At 41.2% G+C, this 27,821-nt stretch overlaps 2 protein-coding genes across 4 annotated transcripts; both read left to right on the forward strand.

Moving 5' to 3' along the window:
- Positions 1-1,754: 1,754 nt before the first annotated feature.
- Positions 1,755-11,925, forward strand: gpr142 (G protein-coupled receptor 142). Of its 2 annotated transcripts, XM_051418385.1 has the most exons (4): positions 1,755-1,965; positions 6,277-6,428; positions 8,031-8,185; positions 9,267-11,925. In XM_051418385.1, exons 3-4 carry the CDS (start codon positions 8,047-8,049, stop codon positions 10,220-10,222), a joined length of 1,095 nt encoding a protein of 364 aa, XP_051274345.1. In that variant the 5' UTR covers positions 1,755-1,965; positions 6,277-6,428; positions 8,031-8,046; the 3' UTR covers positions 10,223-11,925. The 2 variants fall into 2 exon arrangements, with proteins under 2 accessions (XP_051274345.1, XP_051274344.1); XM_051418384.1 differs by lacking the exon at positions 6,277-6,428 and having other exon boundaries at positions 1,756-1,965.
- A 5,602-nt stretch (positions 11,926-17,527) lies between these two features.
- gprc5c (G protein-coupled receptor, class C, group 5, member C) lies at positions 17,528-27,794 on the forward strand. 2 transcript variants are annotated; one of them, XM_051418172.1, is made up of 5 exons: positions 17,530-17,823; positions 20,272-21,313; positions 23,560-23,660; positions 24,944-25,081; positions 26,268-27,794. In XM_051418172.1, exons 2-5 carry the CDS (start codon positions 20,326-20,328, stop codon positions 26,298-26,300), a joined length of 1,260 nt encoding a protein of 419 aa, XP_051274132.1. In that variant the 5' UTR covers positions 17,530-17,823; positions 20,272-20,325; the 3' UTR covers positions 26,301-27,794. The 2 variants fall into 2 exon arrangements, with proteins under 2 accessions (XP_051274133.1, XP_051274132.1); XM_051418173.1 differs by lacking the exon at positions 24,944-25,081 and having other exon boundaries at positions 17,528-17,823.
- The last annotated feature ends 27 nt before the right edge of the window (positions 27,795-27,821 follow it).

Below are 27,821 nucleotides of genomic sequence, written 5' to 3' on the forward strand. Positions count from 1 at the left end.
TTCAAAAATATTTTTTTTGGATGAAAAAGGGAAATGGAACAAGGTGTGTTCTACTGAATGTCAATAAAACTCCAACTTTGTAAAGTTAAAGCAAACTAAATGAAATAGTTAGATTTTTTCAAAACTTTAACACTATATTTTATTCTTTGAGATCTTTCTACAGATTCAATCTCCTTTGTACAAGTTCTATAGTATATTCTTTAGTCTTTTTGTAGTGTTCTCACTCAAAAAAATTACGAGGTATTGAAACAGCCACAAATCCTTGATTTCTGAGTTTTATTGTATGCACAATACAATGCACAAAGGAAATAAGTATAGGAGCTACTCAGAGCTGACTGTAGAGAGACAGCATCTCAGAAAAAAACAAAATAAAGCAGTTTTCCAATTATACACAGTATATACTGTATACTAACAGTAATATGCTGAATACTAACAGCAATATACTGTATACTAACAGTAATATTGAATACTAACAGTAATATACTGCATACTGACAGTAATATGCTGTATAATGACAGTAATATGCTGTATACTAACAGTATTATACTGTATACTGACAGTATTATACTGTACACAAGATAATCAGTGTACCATGTGAGCGTCAGTAAAACTATGATTTTGGGATGCCACTGCCTGTTTTTGTAGTTGTTTGTTTTTGATGATGCTCAGATGACGATGACTAAAGTGTGATATAGATTACCATGAAATTCAGTTCAGACATTCCTCAGACAATTTTGCTTTTGTATTTGCCTTTATGAGAGTGACAGCTGAGGACAGACGGGGGGGGGGGCAGACAGAGGGGATGACACACAGCAGGGGGCCGCAGGTCAGATTTGAACCCTGGGCCACTGCAGCAAGGACTCAGCCTCAGTACATGGGTTGCTAGCTCTACCAACTGAGCTAACCGGGCGCCCCTGGCTGTTGCATTTTAAAGTCGCACTTTAATATCAGGGGATCTAGAGGGGTGGGCACGGGCTGCCAGCTGCCACTCCTAAAAAATGCATGACCACCGCAGTTTGGCTTCAAATACTGTCAAATTTAACACATTCATTTAGATTAATAAAAAAATTATGTGTTAAAAAACGAAAATTAATTGAATGATCTGGCCACATTTTCGACTCAGTGAACAGTGGTTAGCTGTCTGAAGATGCTACCTTTAGATAGTTCTATAAAATGCTGAACTAATGTGCCACAATAATGTTTTTGAGCGAAAATATCCAAGCAAATATTGATATACGTGATTGTGATTAAATGAGCGTATATTTCTGCCCCTTTAAGTCTCTATGCCACCCACTGGACACCCCATAAATATTTATCTGCTTAACATCAATCCCACTGACAGCCTTTATCATTACCTGTTACCATAAAGCATGAATTACATGGATTTCCTGTATTCTGAGTGCAAAGTGCTGCACTGTGACAATGAGTACTTACTGCATATGCACACTGTTCTTATGTAATATGAGATTTGGACACATTCTGACAGAGTTATTTATTTTGTCTCTATTTTCAGTGAAACATTTCCTCTTTTAATTCCCCGTCAGACTTCACTTCATCACTTTCCCCCACATTTGTCTCTTTACTCTTTGTGTCTATTTCTTTTGATCTATTTCCTCCTTCATCCACCTCTTTCCCTGCACAGATCAATCCCTCCCTCCTCCTCCTCCCTCCCTCTTTCTCTCTCTCTCTCTCTCCCTCCCCTCCCTCCCCCTCCCCACATTTCACTCCCCTCTGCCTCGTTTATCCCCTCTCCCTCTGCTCACTCATTGCAGTGATGTACCGGCTGCCTGGTCTCCACTTCTCCTCCTCCTCCTCCTCCTCCTCTTCCTCTCCGTCCTCCTCCACGTCTCCTCAGCCAGTGGGTGTCCAGCAGCGATGTTGGGGACTCTGTAGGAGCCTCTGGGGGAACGACAGAGTGGTGGCTGTAGCCCAGGTGGAGAGTCGCTGTGGAAACTGGATGTGAAGGTAGGACTGCAGACGGTGACACTGACCATACAAGGGCCAACAAAGCCAAAGAAAACTCTCACATTCACTGTTTATGTGCGAGTGTCTGAGCGGCTCTGCTGTAAAACTTGTAAAAATGTTCCTGTTTCTTGTGCAATCAGAGCTGTTATACATCACTGACTTCAGATGTTGGTGCAAGGTACAGTCTTATTATAAAAGTTATTTAAGGAAGCGGAGAGCGAGCCTGGATTGTCTCACTTCAATTGTTTCATAATTGACATAGCCTTGAACTCAACTTTTATATTTACTTGTAGTCTTTCCTTGTTATTTCACTCTGTAAATCTTCTAAGAAAGAGACATGTCATGATTTTAGTCTGTAATTTCTGGTGCCAAAATGGAACTTCTGGATTCTGTCTTCCTAACGAGGGGTCTTGGCCTCGTGAGTGAACTTTGAACAGCTCACGATCTGCAGGACGAGGGCATTTATTTGACGGCAGATTCTAGTGTTGCCTGTCAACCATCGATTTTCCGTCCGGGTGAAACAATTCCGCGTTCAGATACATCTCCTGCGGCCAAGATAAAATCTGAAGTAGCCCGTAGAATGCATCCTCCTTGCTCTCATGTGAAACAGCCATATACGTTTGCTGTACTGTAATATGGCTGCACCCTTTATCTCCCAGCGCTGTTGTTTCAGGTGCACCCTCTCTTGATGAATAATTAAGAGGACTCAGTGGAGCGCAGATAATTCAGTTCCTGGGCACTGAGCCCCCCTGCAGAGCCACGTCCTATATCCTCCAGCTGCATCTCGACCCTGGGAAGACCATCCAAAATAGAGCCTTAATCAGAAACATGCCTCGGCCTCTGATCTAAGTCGCTTTTTTCTCTAGGGGCAATTCTTCAGAGGATTGTCTCTGCTGACGCTCGACGGGAGCATTGCGATCAGGCTCTGCTGTTGTCACGTCGATACATCTAATTTCCCTCGTGTCAGACGACTGTAATAGTGTGAGAGTGGATTTAATGAAACACCTCTGAAGTGAGAACAGCTCCATTCGCACCCAGTATCTGTAGCACTGACATCTGAGCGTGGCGAAGTGTGATAAAGAGCATTAAGAGGAGGCAGAGAGCTTCAAGGTTTCATTTGCTGCCTTCGAGATTAAAGAGGACCCCCGGTTGGGTAACAGCAGCGGCTGCAGAGATATTGATTGGTCAGTGTAATTACTGTTCCCTGGTGCCGTGTTTTGCTGGCAACCTCACAACCTTTTCATTTATAATGATCATCTTTCTCACTGCTCGTCCTGGGATGAGGCTCGTGAGGAAGCAGATCAGGTGTCTGACAGACAGGTAGTAATGTCACCTTTGCAGGTCTGCAGAAGCCATTTAAGCCTGTTTCTAGAGTGTGCAGTGGGGGTGTTCAAAGGTAGTTTTAGTCAACTTTGGACTGTGCTTCTATATTAACTTCCCTTTATATGAGTGGCTCTCAGCCCTTTTGGTGTCAAGGACTCACAAATTGATACACATCAGGCTGCGGACCTGTATTTGATGACATGGAGTCTCAGGGATTCCACTGCAGCACACACATAGTGTAAAGGGAAAGAGGTGTGTTCTTCTCTGAGGTCAAACTGTAGGGAGGTCTGTATGTATGTATGTCTGCACCTCCTCTGGGAGCCTATTAATACTGAATGGGACATCCTATCTCAGCACGTGGGATGCCGTTACATAACAAGGAGTGTAATAAGAGGAGGTTTTATTGATAAACAAGGAAACAAAATGCATTTAAATCAGACCATGCTGCAAACTCCGCGCTCACATTTCTTTATTTATGGATTGAAGTCTTTGTGCCAAATCGCTGCAAGTTCATAACGTGATAAAGACTTCTTATCAGAGCTGAGTGAAAAACACATCAGCTCTACACATTAATTCAGAGACAGGACACCTATTAAACCGTGATATTCTGTCCTGATCTGTTACACTTAAATGTTAATGGCAGCATACAGCGTAAAGGCATTTGTCAGACTAGAACACATAAGCTCTTCTTCTCATACCTAAGAATACAAATAACAGTAAAAGTGAAGAGCGACATACACTCACTAGATTAAAGTCAGGCTGAAAAGGTGTGTTGTAATATCCACGCTGTCTGCTCCCCTCAAGCCCTCCAGCAGGTCGTTCCACAGGCTGGGGCCAGAGCGGCTAAAGCAGCCTCATCGCTGTAAAACCTAATAACATATCTTAATAAAAGTTACCATAAATTAATCTTACAAAATAACTGGAGTCACTCGTTCACATCAATCAAACCCAACTCATCTCTGAATTGCTCAACAATTCAAAGATGAATTGTTCAAAGATGAATTGTTGAGCAAGTCACTTGTTTTGAGTGAACTTAAATGTGTACAGTAGTTTAAGTACACTGTAAAAACTGATAATTTAACTCTTTTAACTAAACACATCAAAGATTTTTAAGTAAAACATTTGTAAGTTGAAAAAAAATCTTGATTAAGAAGCTTAAGTAATTTTAAGTAAGATGAACTTATCTGGTCTTACAGTGTATTGGTGATAAAATTGAATTTTGTTCCATTGACTCATTTTATTTAAGTTGACTTTATATCTTTACCAACATGTAAGCATTATAAAGCTGTATAGCTTATAATTTTTTAATTTTTCAATTATGCATCCAAATAATTCTTAATGATTGCCCAAAGTGTAAAGATTTGATGTTAGTCACAGAAAAAAACAAAAACAAATTCATCATTTGTTATTTAATTAATTATAAATTGTTTTTATCGTACTTCAGCTCTTTGACAGGTAATGTAATAATTTGCTTTAGTGGAAATAAACTCAAGTAAGAAAAGTAAATTCAACTTGGTGGTAACATTTGTATATAGAAGATGCATTTAAGTTACTTTATTCAGTTAAATTCTTTTTACACATTTTAATTAAGTTTGGAGAAATGCTGCATATGAGAGTAACTTTAATTAACTGAATGGAATTGGTACAATTAACTTAATTTGCCCAAGTTACCTTAACAATATATACTTGAGTTATTTCTCCTCAAATCAAATATTTTATTACGTTGGTTTTCCAACAGTTTGAATTGATCTAACTCATCAGGTTTTACAGTGTGTTACAGTGTAGGTCAACTGAGTTGAGTTTTATTGCTGTTTCCAAGGTCGAGAATGAACTTTCAAAACTCATCTCAAGTTCTCAATGTCCTCAGAAAAATAGAAATTTGAACATGTACAATTACTTCATGTGATGAAAATCACGATCAAAAGCTCCAGAACAGCTGGTAAATTGACTTTTTATTTTATTTTCAGAATACAAATGTACACACGGTAGCACAATAACATAAATATCAGATAAAACAATTAAATCCACCATTCAGATTGGATTGAAAGCGCGGACGAGTGACGACATTTTCAGATCTTTTACCAGGTAACAGAACATTCAAAGACCTTCAGGCGCCTTTGACTGGTGTCGTCAGTCAAAGAGCTAATTTTAGAAGTTGTGGGAAGTTGACATGCGGTCGTCTCCTGTGACAGATCTCCCACTCTGTCTGCCAGCTCTGACACAAGACGACCACAATCCGTCATCCTTCATGATCTCACTTAACTCCCCCGCAATAATTTACAAAATACAAAGTATATGATACAGTTTCTGAGGCCAGAAACCCCTTTGAATGAAAATCTGATTCCAGCCTGAGAAAGGTTTCTATCACACTGACTAACCCTCTTTCTGCTACATACTGAATTACATCATTGATCCTCATGATTGTTTTTCAAATCCATGCTTTCCTGCTAGTTTATAGCTCTAAGGTGAATTAAAGCAGCCAAGCACTAAGATATTCGATACCGTCCAATTTTATGATCACATTCCTGCTACAGGCCATAAAATGTGCCAGTCATATATTGCACATGCACAGTTTTGGCACTTAAGTAGTCTTTACAATGGCAGTGACTAAATATGACCAACTGTTAGAAGTAGTGATTGCGCCGCTCACATCATGAGGCCAGTTTCACCGATCGGGTGATTGTGGCTCCATGATGATGTTTATGTTGGTTAAGCATCCACAAATGGTTTGTCACTGAAAGCTTGAGAGATAACACAGTCCAAATACGGCTTCATGGATGAGTGAAGTAAATTAGGAGAGCAGGCAGCAGAGAGGCAGACGGTGAAAAACAGGATGGATGACTCCCAGGTGAAAAGGTTAGATGGGGAGACGGGACGATAATGACTCAGGGGAGGGTGGAGGGTGACGGGGTCGTCGCTGTCAGCCCATCTGTTGTTGTGGACTTGCAGTTTAATTGACTGAGTCCAAACTCAGTTTTGTTTCCACAGTTTATCTCCGAAAAACAACCAACAGCTCGGACATTACCTCACTCATGGCAAACTGCAAGATGCAGCAACCAACCTCTCTGGCCGAATGAAGACAACATGGAAGGAACAGTGCAGTTCCTCTTATGACCACTGGAGGCTGGCTACAAAAGCAAGTCAGTCTTCATAAAGCCCCATATTAAAATGCCCAACTTTACAGCATAAACATGTTTAAAGCCTGGTACAGCCTGGTCTTTGTAGCTAATTTCCCCGTTTATGACAACTGTACAAGAGGGGTGAATTTTTATATAACTTACCTGTTATTATTATATTAAGGCTTAAAGTTATGCATAATTGAGGGCATGGCCGCCTCACCTACGTCTACCTATTTTTTGGATCAGCCATTCAGGAGAAAGTAGTGGCAGAACTTCCGAGGTGGTGACGGCCAGAAACGACCACACTGAAGTTCACAACGCCCCTGGAACCGGTGACATCACAGAGACCACATTCATATTTATTTATACAGTCTATGGCAGCAACTTAAAGCGGCTGATCATCTGCATAATAATGAGGTTTTGATACTTGATATCATGACAGTATATACAGAATGGATCTTTATATATTGATACATCTCATATTAGTCAGCTCTGTCTCCTGTCACTGACAAAAATTGTATATCTTAAATAAATATCCTGAACTCGTTTTTTATTTCATGTATGTAAATGAAACCCAATTTAAAGACCTGCTCTATCCCACAGATTTCCACAAAATTAGAGCTGTAATTTGTCAATTAATCAATCAACAAAAACTTTTCAGCAAAAATGTGAATCATTCTCTGATTGCAGCAAATTTGCTTTTTTTCCTTGTCTTTCACTGTAATAAATTAAATACCTAAATAAGTAATTTGATGACATTGCGTTGTTTTATGGACCAAAGGATGACTCAATTAATCAATAAAATAATCATGAGAATAATTAATAATGACAATCATTGCTGTTGTAGCGTAACCCATCTAAAAGGATTTCATTAGTTTCAGCTGCAAAATTATGTTTTTACGCAGTTAAATTTTTTCTTTTTTTTAAAGATTTTTTTAACACAAAATATTTTAATTTCAAGCCAAAAAACTGTGTTGAACCTAACCCTTAATTCAACCTTAACTTCATCTATTATAGTATGACAGAAGAAATCCAACAATGTGTCCATCTTTTAATACTTTCCAGCACTTTACAGCTCTACTCTGTCTCTGGCATCGAGCCCATTTGTTCAAATTGAAGACGTAAATCTTTAAAAACATCTCACAAATAAAGAGGTTAATTTCCTCAAAAGGCTCAGTAATTACCTAAAACAGTGGGTCACTGTAGTTTTTAGCAAAAGTTAGTCAAACAGGAGGAAATAGTGCATTCGTTGGGGACTATTTTCAAAAGCGGACCTACATTTGCTGCTCTAGTGAATATTTGGAGCAGCATGATGGTGTACAGTGTGTGTGTTTATGGTAATGAAGGATCATGTCACCCAGTGCGACAGTGTGGCTCACTGATGTGGGTTTTTTTGGACAACAATGGAGCTCTATGGCACAGAGAAAGAAGATATAAAAGGCTCTGATACACATTTCATTGTTGGTTTTGGTCTTTTCATGGCACTTGTGAAAAATATAGAAAATTACCAGACTTATCCTTGAAGTCTAACAAAATCATCCCTTTCCCCCTTTGTCCCTTGGTTTCTAAACTTAAACACTGACTCGGAGACCTAGAAACATTCCTCTGTCTCTTATTTTCCAGGGGAATTTCCAAGGTCATGATTGACTCGCCCAATGTGACAGCGTCCGGCCACCAGGAGCTGGGCCTGAAACCTGGGGAGCTGCAGAAGTCCAATTGTGTCCTGGGCTTCATCCCTGTCATCTACTACAGCATTCTGCTCTGCGTGGGAGTACCAGGTACACTGTCAAGATGTCATATAATGACAACTGTGTGCGGAATTGCGGAAAAAGTACTGTCTGTTTCTACTGAGTGGTTTCCACTCTGGCAGTTCAAGACTAGGACTTTTTGTTTCATCCTTGTACAAAAATATACACATCAAAAACAGCAATGTCTTTTTCCTGTAAAAAACACATTTATAGGTGAGCTGACATTTTAAGGTCTGAATATTAACTGATGCACTACATGATTTTATAAGTTGCATTTGCATTGAACCACAGTCAGTGTGTAAAGGCACAGTTTGAATCACTGCATTGGTATCTATTTATAACAGAAGTGGGAACTGCACAAGACAGGAGAAATCAATACACAAGTGAGTTAGGGGTGCATTACGTTCATCTAATGGACCAGTGAGGGAGTTCATTGTTGTAGCACAAAACCAAGCACTGATGGCTCTTTTCACAGGTTATAATAATCTAATAATCAGTTTGTTTGAGTTTATTATCCATCCATTGATGCCTCCAGCCAGCTGTCAACGTTGACGGACAGCGTTCAACTCGGCATTGTTTTCATTACTGTCCTGTGTGTACAAGTCGATGGCAGTGATTTGGTATTGATCCATCAGGGATTTAGAGTGGTGTTCAAAACAAGCGGATGTGTCACCACAGCGTCCAGATGCATCACGTAATTGTCCCCAAAGGGAAATAAATATAAAGGCCGGAGAGCCAGAGTCAACAGCTGAATCCATGACGGGGTCTTAAGACCGATGTTATCCAAATAGCTCCAGTGAAAATATCCTGCTGTTGACAAGATGTTAAAAAAACAGATACTTTATAGAAGTGATACAGTATTTAATGAGCTGCAAGCAATAGACAAATGAGATCAATGGTTTGTAACTGAAAATGCTGCTGAATGCTATTTATTCCCCAAAAAATGCACCTCAGCCTTTAAAATATAGAATTACTGAACCCTTTCAGCCCCCCACAGCCAAAACAACCAGAATCCGATTTTTCTGTTTTGTCTTACGCAATAAAAAAATTTTATTCTGTTAAAATTAATTTTCCTCTGTTTCTTCTTTCTGTCTTGCTTTGTTTCTGACAGTGAACATCCTCACAGCAGTGGCTTTGTCCAGACTGGCATCCCGCACCAAGAAAGCTCTGTACTACTACCTACTGGCGGTGACGGGCTCAGATATTCTCTCCCAGCTCTTCATCATCTTTGTCGGCTTCCTGCTGGAGACGGCAGTTTTTCACCGCGATGTCCCGACGCTCCTGCTGCACTCTGTCAGCGCTGCAGAGTTCGCCGCCAACCACGCCTCCATCTGGTCTACCGTACCCCTCACTGTGGACCGCTATGTGGCGCTGTGCCACCCCCTCCTCCACCGCCAGATCAGCTACCCAGCCCGGGCCAGGAAGATCATCTTGATGGTCCTGACGTTGTCGCTCGCATCAGGCGTTCCCTTCTTTTGGTGGTCGGACATGTGGAGGAACAGCCACCCGCCCACAGCTCTGGACACCGTCCTCATATGGACTCACGTAACTATCATCTACTTCCTGCCCTGCAGCATCTTCTTGGTGCTGAACTCGTTGATAATCCACACGCTGAGGGTGAGGCAGAGGCAGCAGCCTTGCCAGGAGGAGCGTGGGCTGAAGTCCGTGCCTCCTTGGCGACTTGGGAAGACCACGGCCATGCTGCTGGCCATCACCTCGGTGTTCTCTGTGCTGTGGGCTCCCAGGACTATAGTGGTCATCTACCACTTGTACGTGTCCTCAGTTCACAGAGACTGGCGGGTCCACCTCGCCTACGACCTGTCCAACATGCTGGCCATGCTCAACACGGCCGTGAACTTCTTCCTCTACTGCTTCGTCAGTAAGCCCTTCCGCAGCGCTGTGCGGGATGTCTTGCTGCTCAGGGGGGGCCCGCTGTATCCTCGGCGTGCCCTGCCACAGCAGCAGGCCCCCCACGCCTCCATCTCCTCTCTGTACAGTGGGAACATCAAGCGCTCACAGCGGGACTCCACCCCCTTGTCACCTCGCAGGCCCAGAAAGCCTTCATGACCCCGCGCCCCTTCCTCTTAATCCAAAACACCCATCGTCCCACGGTCCCTGAGCACTTCTGACCCCAGGGACACGCACTGCGTTCCATCTACGACCGTGGACATCTGCCAGTCAGCCCTGGAGCGTTCTCAAAGGGCCTAAAATGAACTTACAAGAAGTATGTTTTTTTGTATTATAATATGTCACTGGGTGTTGTTTGCCCATGTAAATCAGATAAAATGACAGCGTATTTATTTTTCTTCAGAAGAATTTGACAAAATAAAAGTAGGTTTTCTGTATTTTTGTTTTTTCCATACATGGTAGCAATGTGACAAAACATTTTTTATATTGTTACGAGAAGAGAAGAATAACATTTTGTTTCCTCTGCGATTAGTTAGGTCCTTTGTTAGTTCATAGAAAGGGAAAAAAATCGAAGATAAATAATTTAAATCCTTTCATCTACCCAGTCCCACTTGTATCGTATTTACTTTGCTTCTATCTACTTTAAACCACAATATCCCCTATGGAAGCAGCATAGAGGGAGAAATAAGTGTTTTAATCTGAACTGGCTGCTATTTTCTGCAGTTGTGTAAAGATGCTGAATGTCCAACAGACAATCCGCACTGCTGAGCAAAGCCAATCGAGCAAAGAAATGGTACTCTGTCTCTACACCGCGCTCCCAGGCACAAAACCCACAGCTGCTAAGGCGAGTGTTTATTTTTCATGAAATGCAACTCGATGGAGCCTCAAATGAAAGCTTGCTGTTTAAGCGGCAGGAGTGAAGACCCTGCTCTTCAAACAGCCCCTCCGCTACATCACCAACATGGCCTCAGCTCTGGCTAAACAAACCACAGATTAGCCTGATGGTCTGCACAAACACACACAGAAACACACACTCTCATGCATGTACGAACACTTGCACACACACGCACACACACACACACACACATCAGCTAGTACATTTCCATTTGCTGCAACAGGAATTGTCATGTAACAACATCACAATTTGATGAATAGTTTTCTGTTTCACTCAGTGAGTCAGCGTAAAAAGTGAAAAATGAGAGATCTGCACTTAAACTTCTAACAGTTAATTTGCATATATGATTTAAAGTTTTGAATGAGCCATGTGTTGATGTATAATTAGTGCACTTGAGAAAAGTGCTGTCACTAATTTGTTCTGTCAAACGGCGTCACCTGGTTTCTGATGGAGCCTGAGTCGATGTAAAAGAAGTCTGATAAATGCCTTGACATTGACCCTTGATGTTTAAAATGACACGCTGCAGCCACATTTAAATCTAGTTTTGTCTAACTGTCTAACAAGTTTAAATAATATCCATTTTACTGTGGAGTTCACAGCGAGGTACAGTTGTTAATTCTTGGATTTGTCAGTGTTTAGTCTTAACCTGTGCTTTAAATTACCTTCATGGATGAGAGTCCCAGATGCTCTGAAACAAAAGGAATATTATGTTAGCATAAAGCTTTCACTCTCACGTCTGTACTGTAGGCTGAGAGTCAGCAGACGGTTAGCTTAGCTTAGCACAAAGCACGGAAAGCAGCTCACCAGAAGCTCTAAATCTCACTAACATGTTATGTCTTGTTTGTTCCATACTGAAACTGAAGCGTAAAAATGACTAACGTTGCACTGCAAAATTTGATTTAACTCTTATTTGTACGGATATGTAACTATGGATCATACAACTCTGCTGTTCTAGGCAGCTGTTAGCCTCTTTACAACATTGTATGGTTCAGTCTCAGTGCTCTCATTACCGCCAGCCAACTGATAAACCCCCTGTACCAGTGCCTGAACTGGGTACTTCTTATTAAGTATACACTAAACATTGTGAAATATATGCCTAAGAATAACTTTGATGCTGTGATACATATCCCAGCAACCCCTCTAACAAGTTCACGGCCAGATCTCAGGGGTTGGTGGAGACCAAAAACAGAGTTAGAAGAAGAGTGAATATTGGCTTTAGATTCATCAGATGGAAACAAAGGAGACTTTCAATGAATGCTAATGTTGCTGTGTGACTGCTACAGTTTATCTGCCCCCCCCCATTCAAAGTGTGCAGCTTTGAATATTTGGTCCTTACAAACAACTTCAAAGCTTTCTAACTTATACAGTCAGTGAAATCTCTCCATATCATCAAAAACATTTTTTTAATGCTTTACTCAACAATGCAGTCTCAAGTACAGTATATATATACATCTCCGTCTCAAAGTTTAGATTCTTCTGTGTACTCCCCTGACCACCCATTTAGGTTTAAAGTTCCCAGTGCAAGCCACCTGCCTGCTCTCATCCCTCCACAGTCCTCATTGTGTTTACTGTAACAGTAAGAGACACAGCGTCAGTCCCCCTGTGTGTCCCCGCGTCAATCCGCTCATGTCGCCCAGCGGTCGTCCCACACTGAGTTCTGAGAGGCCATACACAGATGCAGCTACGAGCCGTTTCTTTGAAGATGTCTCCTGCTGCCTGGTAGTAACAGAGGTTGGGGTGAGAGAGCGTGTAGTGGCGGCGACCTTACACTGGTCGAGACGGCGGGGGTCGAGGAGATGACTGTATAAACAGTTAAGAGCGTAATGCGATGCTAAGATGCCCGAGCAGGCTTTGATAAAAGTTTAATGGAGCTTTCACGCGTCTACAGAGCTGTTAGGGAGGAGAGGGGTGAGGTGATGACCAGGAGGGGTGAGGACTTTAAAGAGCAGGTATAAACCCACTAGCCACACGTCCCCTGTCAGGCATGCCACCTGTCCTTTGTGCCTATTCAAACAGCTGGTTATGTCCCCCGACTCTGCTCCTATTCAGCCCTGCCTGCTGCTCAGCAGGTGTCTGAGGGCAGCAAATGAAAAGACAAAGCTGAGAGTGACAAGTGTATCCTATCAGATGTACAGTAAACACACACTTTGTGGACAGTGCAGGGAAATATAGAAACAAAAAGCTGGAAATTGTCCTTCCCAGAAAAGCAAATTGTTGGCTCAAATGTGCATATTTTGTGTCTGAACTCTGCAGAAATATGAGGGCATTGCTTGTGTGTTCAGTCAGTTTAAATGACATGTTTCAAAGCAGGAAGTACATTGTGTTATCTCACACACAATTTAATCACCCTTTCCTCACAGCTAAAAGTAGAACTTATCCACTCACACTGTACTGATCAATCAACTGGTCACGAGATGGATGCTCAAACTCGGCAATTTGACGCAGTGAGTCAAGACTTCAGTCTGTGAAATACTCCTTCAATAATATTAAAATAAGCTCACTACAGTTTGTTATGGAGCTTTTAGCAGCATTTGAGTGGGAAATTAGCGAGACAAGCTTCATCCGTAGAGTGTCTGCCCGGCCTTAGGGATTGTGACGTTGGAGACAGAGGTTCAAATCCAGTCTCCAGTGAACATTGGGTTTCTTTGTGTTCCCCTAACTAGGTAGTTATAGTTGCTTAAACTTGGAAAAAAACAGTATCTTTATCCTGTGGAAGTTTCCTGCCATTTGTCCAACAGCCCGTTATTCGCCCATTGCTCCGAAGGTCCGTTGTCCCGGAAATAGACACTCTGGTATCACCAACTTACGTAACACAAAACATTATCTTTATCTAAACCTAACCAAGTAGTTTTGACAACTGGTGAAGATTTAACTTAATCTCAAAATGTACAAAGCACAGAACTTTGACACTGGAGTGTTCACGTCCTATGTCCCGCGTGATTCAGATCCAGAAATTCTTTGGTTATGGTAAAAGAAGGATCACAATTTTGGGTTAATGTTAAACAGTAAGAAAGTGTCCACGATCTTTTCCGAACCGTAACCTTTCAGCTTTGAGTTGCCTAAACATAACTTTAATAATGTTTTAATTGCCATGAACAAATACTGTATGGAAAACAAGTCAAAGGTTTTGCAGATGTGTTCAGCGTGAACATTTTCATTGTGTTGATAAAAAACATAATCCAGGTAGGATTCTTTCACGTTTGGCTGTTGCAGATTAGTAGAAGTTTTTAGGTGATGTGGGTGTGTGATGTTGGTCATTTGGGACAATGTACTGATAAATGAACTGTTTAGTTATTCAGGTATGAGGACCTGTTGCTCTGGTGGTTGTTGAGAGTTCTGCTGTCCCCGATACAGTGGAGGGGAAGGAAATTTAATTTCTTTTTCTTAAAGAAGAAAAAAAAATGTTTTTACAGGAACATTGTTAAAGATTCTTAATCTGGATAAGAGGTATAGTATATATATATAATTGAAAATAAATTTGAAATAATCATCAGTTTCTGGTGATTATTCTAAGCAACCAGCGCATTATTTCTTTGAAACAATTTGATATTTTCAATTGTTATTTTGTGTAATATCTTGAATGTGATATTTTCTATGATGTTGGAGCGTCCTTGAACACACCAGCTAGGAAAGTCTGCAGCAAACACTGTATGCACTTATGTAGTCACTGGGTAAGACAATGAAAAACAAGTGCGGCCCTTTACTAACTTGTTTAATACTAAACAACCTGCCATGAATCCTTTGCTGTAACGTTGGATGTACAGTCAGAAAGCATCTTGTTCCACTGCTGCAGCGACTTTGAATATGTTGAACGCTGAAATGCATGTTCTCCCGCATGTTGGCCCTGTTGTCTTTAAAGTGGCTTCATGTGCGTCGTTTACATTGTTCCTCAATCTTCTTTTGCCGTAAGTATAACTGTAATGCAGAATGATCCTGTCTGTAAGCACTGAGAGGAGTTTTATATGGCAAGGAAATAAATGTCTAACACAGGATTGGTTTATTATTTTTAATTGTGCAATCACAGAGAACCTCAGCCCAGAAGATGTTGTATATCAGGGGAGTCTGTTATACTTTAGATTATAGAAAAGGTGGTGTAGGACAGAGGACATAAATCAGTCAGTGTTGTGGATGTTTTTCAGATTTATTACACAGATTATTAAACCATTAAAATCCAATCAGTTTATGCTCAGACGTGAGCTTTATCTGCCTGGTTCACAGTATGATTTCATGTACAGATATAATAGTGCATTATACTGTAATGTGTATATAACAGAAAGGTCAGACAGTAATGAGTTAGTCCTTGTAGGATCACAGAATGAAGGATCCTCTCCTCTCTAATTTCCCTCTGGGGTCTTCGGTTCAAGGAGACAGTGAATGGGTCAATACTAAAACTGCCTTAAAGACCTTCACAGATGACATAATGTGGGATGAGGTCAGGAATGAGACATGGTCGTGGTGGGGGTCGTTGCGGTGGAGGTGGAGGCCTGACCTATATCTGGAAGCAGGCAATTGACAGTCGCAGGGAGCCTGATGGATTGAACCGAGCGACATTGTTGGAGGCCAGGTGGAGGACTTAATTACAAAGAATGGAGAGCTAAAAGACTTGACTTCCTGAGGAGCTGAAAGCAAGAAGCCGTCCACTCTGCAGAGATCAGCCAGTGGCCTCACTGAGGGAAATGAAGCAGGAAAAATCAGCTCTTGAGCAACAAGTGTGAGTGAGGGTAAACTGGAGGAGAGGCTTTCCTCTGGGTGGTCTCAGTCCTTTAATTATTGACCAAGACCGCAAAATCTTCACTTTTACCTTTGACCTTTTACTTCATGAACTAGCGAGTGTAAACCACCGCCAAGGCTTCCTCAAAAATACATAAAGTGGAAATCAAAGAAATAGTTTAATTTGTTTTAGAGAATTCCTAATGCTGTCTTTAAATATAAGGGTTTCCTAAATGTCATTGGAAAAGAGGTTGCATATACTTTGAGGAGCAGCCTCTATGGGCTTAGATTGTATCACGTTTTATTCATTTGCTAACATGTTTTAAATGTTTATAATAATTATTTACTGTCACATTGGGGCTCCTTCAGGTCGTTCTGTGAGGAATAGTTTTCACTCACGTTTCAATCAACAGAAAATTTTGTTTTAATGTAAAACCAAGAAAGAACAAACAAACAAAATACTTGGGCTTTGTACAAGGTGGAGTCAGACTAATGTCCTTTGAGCTATGGACAAATCCAGTTGACCCCTTTTGGCATAGTCATGTCAGTTTCATATACAGTATATATTCTGTATCAGAGTTATGGGAGTAAAATACTCAAACTCTGTTTTAATGGCTTTCATTCCACCAGAAGATTAAGATATTCACTCTCTAGCATTAACCCTCCAGTGAGAGCCACCTACAGGTCTCTCAGGTTTGGTATTTGATGCTGATTGGGTAAAATGATTGGGTAAAATGAACTGTAGAAGTGGAGACAAAAGTGAACCAAAGAAACCTGGAAAGAAGAGTTACTTTAAAAGGAAGAGAGCTTTGGAAATGGCCACATGGTGGTGCTGTTGCATCTGCATCTGAATCAATCACAAAATCACCTGTTCCTTCTTTTCACTACATTGTCATTAAAACTGGAGATCATAAAAATACATAAAGTATTTGTAATATTAACAGTATAAATCATAGCACTCAGAATATATTCAGTTCAATCTCAGGGAAACTTGTGAAAATACTCCAAAGTAAAAGTCCTGCATTCAAAACCTTACTTAAGTAGAGAGTTATTATTATTAACCAAAATCTAAAAGTAAAAGTACTCATTATGCAGTAAAATGGTCCCTCACAGTGTTTCATATATAATATTACTGCTCTGTTAATGTGTTGCATTTTACTGCTAGTTGAGCTCATTTTGACTACTTTATACACTGTTATTGGTAGTTTAATCTACAGAATTGCAGCCCTGTTTTCAGCTTTGTGGCAATGCATTAATCAACTAATCCAAGAAGGTTTTTAAAGTTTATTTAATTTAAGGAATAGAGAATTTTCTTAATCCACAAAGGAAACTCTTAATCCTTCTGTTTATCACAAAAAAATCAACACATCTGGACATATGTGGTTTTCACTGGACAGGAAAGGTATGACAGATTGTAATCTGAAAAGTAACTAAAGTTGTCAGAATATTGTAATGGCGTAAAAAGTACAATATTAGCTTCTGAGCTGTAGTGGAGTATAAAGTTACATAAAATGGAAATACTCCAGTTAAGTACAAGTAACTCACATTTGTACTGAAGCACAAACCGTGCTGGACTGAACACTGTTCACCAGCAGGTGTCCTCACACACCGTTTACACACACACACACACACACACACACACACACACACACACACACACACACACACACGTTTCAGTTATACTTTAAATCAAATAACCTAAAAACAAAGTTTAAAACTTAATCCAGTAAAAATACTCACTGCAAAACGGGACAGAGAGCAGGGGGATATTTAAAAAAACAAATAGTTTAATGACATAATGTGAGCAAACTGTTTGCATGCACTAAATGGGTGTGTGTGAGAGAGAGAGGGAGAGGGAGAGAGAGAGAGAGAGAGAGAGAGGGAGAGAGCGAGAGAGACCATCACAGCTGCAGTCTGCTCGCTGGCTCTTAAAGGATTCTTAAACTTTGATGTAGACATTTAATTCGAGCTCAGATCAGCCCGCTGAGCTTTTCTAACACATTTGGGACGAGGAGTAGAAACTTTTTGGTGACTCCTCTCTTTACTCCGGAGGATTTGCTACCGACAACCCCGTTACCGACGGCTGGAGCAGGTGAGGACGCGATCAGAGATCAAGAACCAGCGCAGAGGTCTGGAGTCTGCGGACCACATCCAGGTATTAACACATCACACTCATTAGTTTTATCTATATATAAAGATTAAAGGCTAATTCTTTCCTTCAGAGTGAGTTTCTCTGTGTATTTAGAGAAAAATCCGCAGAAACAAACATTTGAATTCAATATATGAATGTTGATGGATTTCATTTAATATACAGGTTTTAATATATAGGTTACTATATGTGCACTGTAGCTAAACTTGGTGGTATTTTTGCATTTAAAAAGGAGCAAAGGTCCATAACAGAGGTTCTTATTCTGGACTTTGAAGGCATATTATAAGTGTATATAAAGGTCCTTTATATCCCTGAACACATCTGGAAGTGTGTGTGGAACAGGTTTGTAATGGTTCGGATAAAATAGGCCGCTTATAATCAGCCTCTAAAGTGCACATAATGAGGAATAAGCATCCATAATTTGTATCATGACTGCCATCTCTTAAAGTAAATGTGACAAATTAAATGCATCACCATCCATAGCTGCAGTTTACAGATGTGTGTGTTTTGAAATTGTGCTAAATGGATGAAAACGAGAAGGTTATAGATAAGTTATTTATGTCACTGAGTTCCTCCAGGGCCGGATTAATCTTCTAGGGGACCCTGGGGCCCCTATTGACGCCCATTCCTCACAGTCTGTGTGCATTTTATACATATCATGTTGCATTCAAGTACCAATCAGGATGCATATATATTAATGTAAGAAGAGATACTGGCACTATTTCAACTAGTCACCTTTATCACTCCAGTCTACAGTACGTTGTTTATATTAACAAATACATTTCCAGTTTCACTTCCTCAAAACATTTTGTTGATTTCTGTGTGTTTGCATTCACAGTATTTTGTAGTTAAATATATTTAATGGTCCAGTGTGTTACGTTCAGGAGGATCTATTGGCAGAAATAGAATGTAATATTCATTGGTGTATAATCACCTGAAAATGTATATAGAATGAGATGTTTTTATCTACAGACACCGCAGGTCGCCATCCACGGAGTCCGCCGTGTTTCTATAGTAGCCCAGAGCGGACAAACCAAACACTGGCTGTAGATCGGGTCTTTGGCGTTGTTTGCGGCCATCGTAGTTTCTCTGACGCACTTCACAGCCCGTTCTCATTCCCAGGTCATCAAATACAGACACCAGCGGCATTCAGTTAGTTGCAATCTGAAACTTCACCGCTAGATGCCGCTAAATCCTACGCACTTAAACTCGATTGAGTAAACAATCTCATAACAACGTCAATTTAGTAGCTGTTCTGGAGCTTTCGATCACATCAGATGATCTTTATTGGTGGTTGAAGTTGCCCAGTTGTCATGAAACTGTGTATGAATAGTTCGAGGTCGAGATTGTGAGATATTTTGGAAGCCAAATATTTGTTCCTTTTATTTTTTTGTTTCATACTGGAATGAAAATCTTTCATCCTACCTTGAGCATTCAGAAACCACCATAAAAGCATTTGGTCCTTGAGCTCTCCATGGTAACAGAGGTAGACATGACTTTGATGTTTAGAGAGTAGGACCTGTGTTTATACAGTGTCACCACAGGCTGTTTCTCAGTTTGACAGGCCTGAAATCTGGAAAAAGAAAACTGTAGCACCTTCAAGACTGCGTGAGTGATTAGAGGTCACACCCTAAAATGAAAGACATGTTAGTGGTTTGCTTACTGAGGGACTGACAGGACTCACAAAGCCAGTCAATGACCAAAATATGACTACAAAACTTAGAGATCAAGCAAATGAGAAACAGAAATGGCTGATTTCTTTGTCCCACAAACATCCTTGCCATGATTGAGTCACAGAAGTTAGAAAGACTAAACGTCCGCCACCGCGCTTTTATCGATTTGGCTCAGATACTGTCCTCGGTTCAGTGTAATTGGATCTGACGGGGACAAAAAGAACCAGCCAGATGCAGCAGAAAGACGAGACGGAGACTCTGGAGATGTTTATTCACAAAGCAGATTTTATGTTCATTAGAAAACTGAAAAGGTTCCACTTTCTGATTTAATATTTGTGTTATTTACATCGACATGATGAAACTACTCTTCTACCCAGAGGACTAAAGGTTAAATGCACTTTGACCTCACTGATTCAGGTGTAATCCCAATGTACAGAAACAGTATTTGTCGACAGATGAATGATTAACGTCAGAGTTGGGAAAAACTCTAGTGTACTCTAGAGTTTAACATTCCTCTGACATTTTGGTGGCCGCTGAGTTCTTGGTTTCAACTTTCTGATTCAGTTATGTCACTTGATATGACATGTTTTACAACATCATTACAAAGGTTTTGTTTGGAATCTCATGTGTTGATGCGTGTGTACTGACTCATGCAAGTGTAATATTTGCTTAATTGGGTGTAGACTATTTCCAGCATTGGTGACGTATTTGAGTGTTTGTAAAGATCTGTCCACATCAGACCTTTCTCAGACCCACCCTCCCTGTTTGTCCGTCTGAATAGGTGCTGTCAGGATCCCAGAACAACTTATCCAATCTGAACTCTCTCCCAGTAGCCATGGCTGCCAACTTCACCCCTCAGGGTTGCGGCGCTAACGTGGACTCCCTCTACTACAACCTGTGTGACATTAGTGTCGTGTGGGGAATCGTGCTGGAGGCCTTCGCGGCGGCTGGTTTTGTCTTCTCCTTTGTGCTTTTCATCTCGCTGCTGGCCAGCGTGCCCTTCATACAAAGCAAGAACCGCAAGAGCTCAGTGGCTCTCCAGGTGGGCTTCCTGGTCTGCACCAGCGGTCTCTTCTGCCTGACCTTCGCCTTTATCGTGGGAAAGGACTTCTCCACCTGCGCTTCGCGGCGGTTCTTGTTCGGGGTGCTGTTTGGTGGCTGCTTCGCCTGCCTCCTGATGCAGTGCGTGAGGCTGAACATCCTCGCCAGGCGAAACAGCGGGCCCCAGGGTTGGGTCTTGTGTCTGGGGGCACTGGGGCTGTGGCTGGTGGAGGTGGTCATCAACACAGAGTGGCTGATCATCACAGTGGTGCGCCACCCACAAATGCCACTCAACGCCTCAGCCGAAATTAGCAGAGCAACGGCTATACCTTGCAACATCGCCAACGAGGACTTCGTCATGGCGCTGATCTACGTCATGACCCTGATCCTGGCTGTGATGGTGGCAAGTCTGACCATCATGGTGGGCAAACACAAGCAATGGAAGATAGAAGGCGCCTCTATCCTTCTAACCGACTTCCTCTCTGTCTGCATTTGGGTGGCGTGGATCGTCATGTACGTCTACGGAAATGAGAGGACCGGCGGGCCCACGTGGGACGACCCCACCTTGGCCATCGCCTTGGTGGCGAATGCGTGGGTGTTCCTCATCCTCTACACCATTCCTCAAATCTGCTGTTTGACCAGTGAGGATGAAAGCCAGCCAGGCTTCGGGGAAGATCTGTACCCGAATCGAGGAGTCGGCTACGAGACGATCCTGAAGGAACAGAGCTCCCAGAACATGTTCGTGGAAAATAAGGCTTTCTCTATGGACGAGCCCAACCAGGGTATGTAGGCTGTTTAAATCTCACAGCTTCAGTATCACATGTTCATTTCACCTCTATAGTAAACTTAAAACTCCAGGCTATTGGAGAAACTGGATTGTTTTTCATGCCAAGTATTCCTTTGAAATCAAAAATCTGTGTATCAAACTCTCCCCACCTGTAGACTTGAAATGTGTCTGAAAAACTTTCGTAGGCTTGTTCCCTCACTGATGATGGCGACTTTGATACATATAATGAAGGACAATTTATATCCATCTGCTGGTGGAACCTACATGTAGGATCTTGCACAAGTGTACATAGCAGCAATTTCACTGCAGTCTGTCATAAGAAAACCCAAATACAGAGTCATAATCACAACTACCATCAGCCTTATCACTGAAATGCACAACATTTGTGGTGTAATTAGTGTTTCCAACCTTGAATAACTTCAGGGGAATTCCAACCATTCCTTCTTGTTTGCGTATGACAGTCACTTAGTGGCATCAGTATTAAATTGATGTTTCATAACCAGTTAAAAACTCCCTGTAGGAGGCTGTGGCAATGAGACGTCCTGTCCTATCAGGTATGATATGAATCCGGACTTCTGCAGAACACAAGGCAGGAAGCAGTTTTCACTCCCACTTTCCCGGTGAATCAATATTTGCCTGGTTGACGAATTTGAAAGGTTTCAGTTTGTTTGTGAGGTAATAGCTAGAGGGGAGTTTAAGCACATAAGTACATTCACTATGCATGCATTAGTCACACAGTAACCTCCCTGACTACATATCATACTTATTCAAACTGGAAGATCATTAAAACGTCTACCAGCGTGTGACATCATATTTTTTGACCCACGGTTTGTCGAGTGGAAACACTGAACTGTACATTTTGTCCTGTGTCCCTGCGCTGACTGGTTGTACCACAATATACTTCTCACACAATACACAGAATGACCTTGTGGTGATGAGTAAAAGTTTCAAGCCCACAGAAACGTCACAATGGACCGATTACCCTGCTAAAATGTCCTTAAAAAGGTTGTTTTGCATTTACATGATGACCCCACAGAATCTGATATGCTGCTGTTTAAGTCCTGAGCTGAACAGGATCTGATACTGCAGTAAAAAAGCCACCAAGATCAGAACACTACAATCTCTTGTGTTGTTGGTAGAGTCAGTGCATAATCATAGATGATGTTGTGTTCCTGCTTATGTCCTGGAAGGTTATGGCGTAGAGGGGGAAAGTAACTAAGTACAAGTTATTTTGATTGTTTCCATTCTGGGAGAGCTTTTCTCTACATTTTTAGGGTTAACAGCACTCTTTTTGTTCCGAGTTAGTTTATTGTACATTCAACGTGAGATGAATTTGTGCAGTCTTTCTCTCCTATCCTGTTTTCATTTCGTTCCTTTCTTCTTTTTTCCTTCCTGGAAAAACAAACCTTCCTGAAAGCAAACAAACTCCCAGAAAGTTGAAAGTTGATTTTTACACATAACTGAAACTAAAATCTCCTTTTCTTCCCATTATCTGGAACAGCTGAGATTACGCTACTATTGCTCGTTACATTTTTCTTAATTGAAGTCTTCAATTCAGTTCTGATTGAAAGATTATTCTGTTTTTAATTCTTGGTGTTACATGCTCTATGCACAGCTGTTGTGTGATATGAAAATGCTGATCTGGCTTTACACAGAGCAGCAACATTTGGCTTCATCATTAACTCCCCACTTAACTATGACTGAAGAGTCAATAATGGTCGTCAGGGCCGAGGCAGGAAAATTGAATCAAACGTCTGTACACATTGCTCTCCCAGAGTTGCAGTCAGGTATTCAGAGGCGATGTGTCATGAATCATTACTGTTAGTGAGTGTCTAGTATATGTAACCGCTGTATCCCACAGAAACGCTCCCACTCTGATTCCCACCAGAAACATCACGCCTTGTGTTTGCACTGTCTCCATGGCAACTGAGGTGTGGCAACAGTCTCATCCAGGGGAAAAATATTTGTTGTGTCACGCAAAGTGTGACAAAGTCATCTCTCACCTCCATCTCTGCTGGGTGTTTCTACAGGATGCATCACCGGAAGCACAAACAAGATAAAGGACAGATAGTGTCCCGTGGTCTCGTTCTGGTGATTAAGTGCTGCGTATCTTAATGATTGCAATATTAAGATTTAGGAGATGGTTGCTGGGGAACGACAGCGTTTCAGAGGCCTAAAGATATCACAGGCTTGTAGGGTGACAAAATATTCATATTTGTTGTCTCTTTCTGTCCATCACAGCGTCCAAGCCTGTGTCTCCATACAGCGGCTACACCGGTCAGCTGCGTAGCTCAGTCTACCAGCCCACTGAGCTGGCTCTCATCAGCAAAGCAGTGGGAAATGTGAGTATACAGCCATGTGGTTTGCTTACAGACACACACATATTTGAATATTGCATATCTGGTTCACAGCACATTCCCCACACACAAATATAGCATGTGGTAGGCAAATTATTATTTAAATTAAGAACATTTGACAGTTTTTGAGGCATGACTGTGAAGCAAACAAAATATAGGTCATACAATACTTAGATGCAGATAACAACAAGTAAGTGTGTCTATGGAAAGTATGCATTTAATGAGCAGTAGATAAAATGTATGAACCATAAGTGGTCATAAGTAGTACTGTTTGACTGTGTAACTGTACTCACTGCTCAACAGATGCACATACGTACATATATATATGTTGTTTCTTGCCCCACTGACCTGATAGTCCAAATGTAGGTTTATTGCTGGGACACAATCACCAAAATCCTTTAAATGTAATAGCAGCTAGTTTGTTGTAGTGTCAGCTGCTGGTGAACGCAATGAGTCATCAATCAGTGTTGGGTATGTATTCCCACCAAAATTACATACAACAAGCGTACTGCAGCAGTAAGCCGGCATTACTTCCAAGGCTAAGAAGCACAGTAGTCAACGTTAACTACATTATTTTGTGTGGTTACAGGTTACATTCGAAAAATGAATGACCACCACATCCACTGTGAGCTGGTATATCAGAGTTTGGGGTTAGCAGCTCCTCTTTATTGGATTTGGGAATGTTGACACTCCTGCAACTCCATTTGGGAGCGTATCTACATTCCCAGAGTCCTTAGTTCCCCAACCTCCTAACCCTAACCTTAACCCTTGACCCTGGAACAAATAGCATCTAGGGAACTAGCCAAAATTGTGTAAAATGTGCAAACACATTGGTTAGTCTACTCAACCTAAAGGTAAAAGAACAAACTGTACAGTTAGCCTCTTTTTAAACATGGTATCAAATGGTAAAGCCATTATCGTTTAGCCTTCTATTATGCTAGTTAGTTTAGCCTAATGTTAGCTTTATATTTCTGGTGTTTATGCTCCATTCACATGTAGTATCAGGAACTTTTGTTTGCCAAAGAGTTTATTTTCTGCAATAACTCAAAATCCAATTATAAAACCCCCACTGGCTTTTTGTTGAGGGAACTAGGACGATGCTTGGCCTATAAAAACACACCATCCTATTCTGAGGGGTTTACCTAAAAATACAATTTTACTACAAAAAAGTCCTCACCGAGCTTTAAGAAGTGATTTAAAACTGGGTCGGTGACTCTGCCTCATGTGTTGGATGTTTTTGTCATGGGCCGTGTTATGACTTCACGCAGCACCCTCCGGACTCTTCTTCCTATGGCATGGTCATTCCCAGAGCCTCCACCCACTCTGCAGCCAACAGCGGGAGCAGCACCCCGTCCACACACACTGAGAACCGGAGCACTCCACACACACAGACAAACGGAAATAGCGTAGGTCGTACCCTGAACCCTCGACGCCTCTCCTCCTTCGCTCCACAGTTCTCCTTGTTTCTTCCTATCACCTCCAGATGCTTTTCTATTCCCCTGCCGCTGTGCATGTCGACCTCTCAGCTCCTGCTGTATCCATAGCAACTTCTTCTACAGGTTGACTATGAATCACTTCTTTGTCTGGATGTTTTTTTTCTTACCTTGTGGAGCTCACTCCAGGCCTTGTGTCTTTCACTTCGTCTGTTCAATATGCTGGTTGAAATAATGTTGGTGGGAAGGGTATTGTTTGATTTGACGTAGTTTGTCTCTTTCTGAACCTTATCATAGTCTTTTTCCATTTTTCTCCAGATATCTATTTCTGGAGAAATAAGTCTTTATCTTTGAGTATTAAACACGTGTTTCTATGCTTTTGATTTGGTTTTGAAAGGTTTTTAGCTCTATACATCAGGGAGGATGGCTACTGTAGTCCTATTGGGGCATTTTAATGGTAAAATGAAGTATTAAAACAACCATTGGACATCCATTGAGCAGCATTATCCACTTCTTCCACCTGCTCTGGATACTTATATTGTAATATATGTATAAATCATTACGTTATTTTATTTAGTACGTTTTATAAAAGTTCTTACCTTTTAGCTTGTTTCTTGTGCTGCCCTAAAATTGAAACTCCCGTCTGGAAATCAAAAAGTCTCATCTTATTGTTGCCAAAATATGGTTAAAACACACACAGAAAAGCAGTTTTTAACCAACAGATAACCTAGATAGCGAGTATTTAGACATATATTTTGTTAGATAATGATGATACTAACAAGATAGCTGTGTCTTTAGCCAGATTACTTTAAAGTATAATTGTGTCAAACAACCAAACTCATGTCTGAAATCCTTCACGCATTCACTAATATTCCCTACACAAAATGCCATTCAAAGGCAGATCAATGCATTATGGTAGATACTACGGATGCCACTTCTTTTGTTCCATTTGGGGAATCATTGATGAAGTTAATGAGTAAATACGCAGCACTATTTAGCAAATAAAGAGTGAAATTGGGACACATTCAGAATCCGAGCTGAAAACCTTTCAGAGCCAGCTTTCAAGTCTTTAGCAGGTAGTTGATACTATAAACGCAGGTTTTAAGTTTCATTTAAAACCTAATTAATGTTGCTCTACCGTGTCTCTCTTCCTCTGCAGGGCAATGGTCTGCATAGGACGTCCCAGTGGTGAGCACGCCGGGGCTGTCAGCACCCGGTCGCAATAACTTCACGTCTTTTCATTTGCACTTGCTGACTGTACGTTTGCTGTGACCCGTGGTTCCCTAAGCTGGCTCTAAGAGGAACCCTCAACCCTGACATGTGGAGGTGAACGCCAGGTCATGACCCCTGATGGAAAAGCAGCTTGTTTTGACTGATTTACCGTGTGCCACACTAGGTATCAGACAGTATAGAGCTTCATTTAGAAGTCAAAGCCAGGGGGTGAAGCCACGGCTTTGCTGCAGAACAAAGACTTTTTTGCAATGGTCGCCATTCACTGTGAGCGAACTGTGAGCTCTCTGCTGGACCCAATCACACAGATGAAGAGACACGGTGCTGAGCGCGCAAAAAAGTGGCTGAAGAGAACTCAATATTTGCATGCACAAACACACATTTGTGTAAAAGTGCACCCCTTCCCTCCACACATACCATAAACAAATGTTATTATGGTCACTGCAGCGGTAGTAGTTTGGCATGACGGCAACTCAATTATATTAAAACCAGATCTGCTTTATTGGCTGATTTAACATACAATTTACAGGAAGACAGATAGAAAATAGACACACAGGGATAACAAGGCTGAAGAAGGTGTGCACAGTTTAATTATAGGGGTCAATAAATATTATTGTGCCTGGTTTTGTGAATATTGTTAATAACCACAAAGTTCACATAATATAGAGCTACTGGTGTTGAATGAATGTAAATATGTTGTCACTGTGTCAATGGTTCTACACTGCATGGGAGCACTGTATGAATATGTATATTTAATGGTATTTATAGCACTCCTGTGTGCTATTTAATTATTTTATCTCATTTCTACCAATCAAACAATCAGTAGAATACAGAAGTGAAATCCTGCCTGTAATTAGCTTGTTTCACTAGCTTATAATGCTCAATGTAATTTCTCATAGAAGGGTTCTTTCATCAGTTTCTTTCATCATTATACGACCTTGTTATTTTAACAAAGATAAAAGACAATTTTCTTAAATAACATAATCCTGAAATTTGGCTACAGAAGCACCATCAGAGTTGTAACTATCCCAAAATGCATCGTAGAAAATACAATCTGTGGTCCCTCAGTCGGAGCTAACTACCATCATGTGTTGTGCAGACAGCGGAATATAATTAGATGGATGCTGGATGAAAGGAACCTGAATAGGGCTACAGGTGCCACCCGTACGCCCGGCCAACAGCTGTCAATCATGATGTGAAACCTCCTTTTTATAGCATCAAAAAAGTAAGAAAGAATGAACACTTACTTCAGTAAGCCCATATTTTAATGTACTGATGTGTGTTGATTGCCCAGATCCCAGCCACTGTGTGATCTGTCTTTAATATAAAGCAAATAAACATTCACCTGTCATGTTGTTTTCTAATTAAAATTGTATGTTCACGTGTGGTGATGAGGACAGGAGGGCTAAGGACCCACACCCCCCAAACAAGTTTAATAAAGATCTGCATATCTGAATATGATGGTGATGATGATACGTGTCCG

Source organism: Dicentrarchus labrax, unplaced genomic scaffold (assembly GCF_905237075.1).
Source record: "Dicentrarchus labrax unplaced genomic scaffold, dlabrax2021, whole genome shotgun sequence".
In the NCBI taxonomy this organism is placed as follows: Eukaryota; Metazoa; Chordata; class Actinopteri; family Moronidae; genus Dicentrarchus; species Dicentrarchus labrax.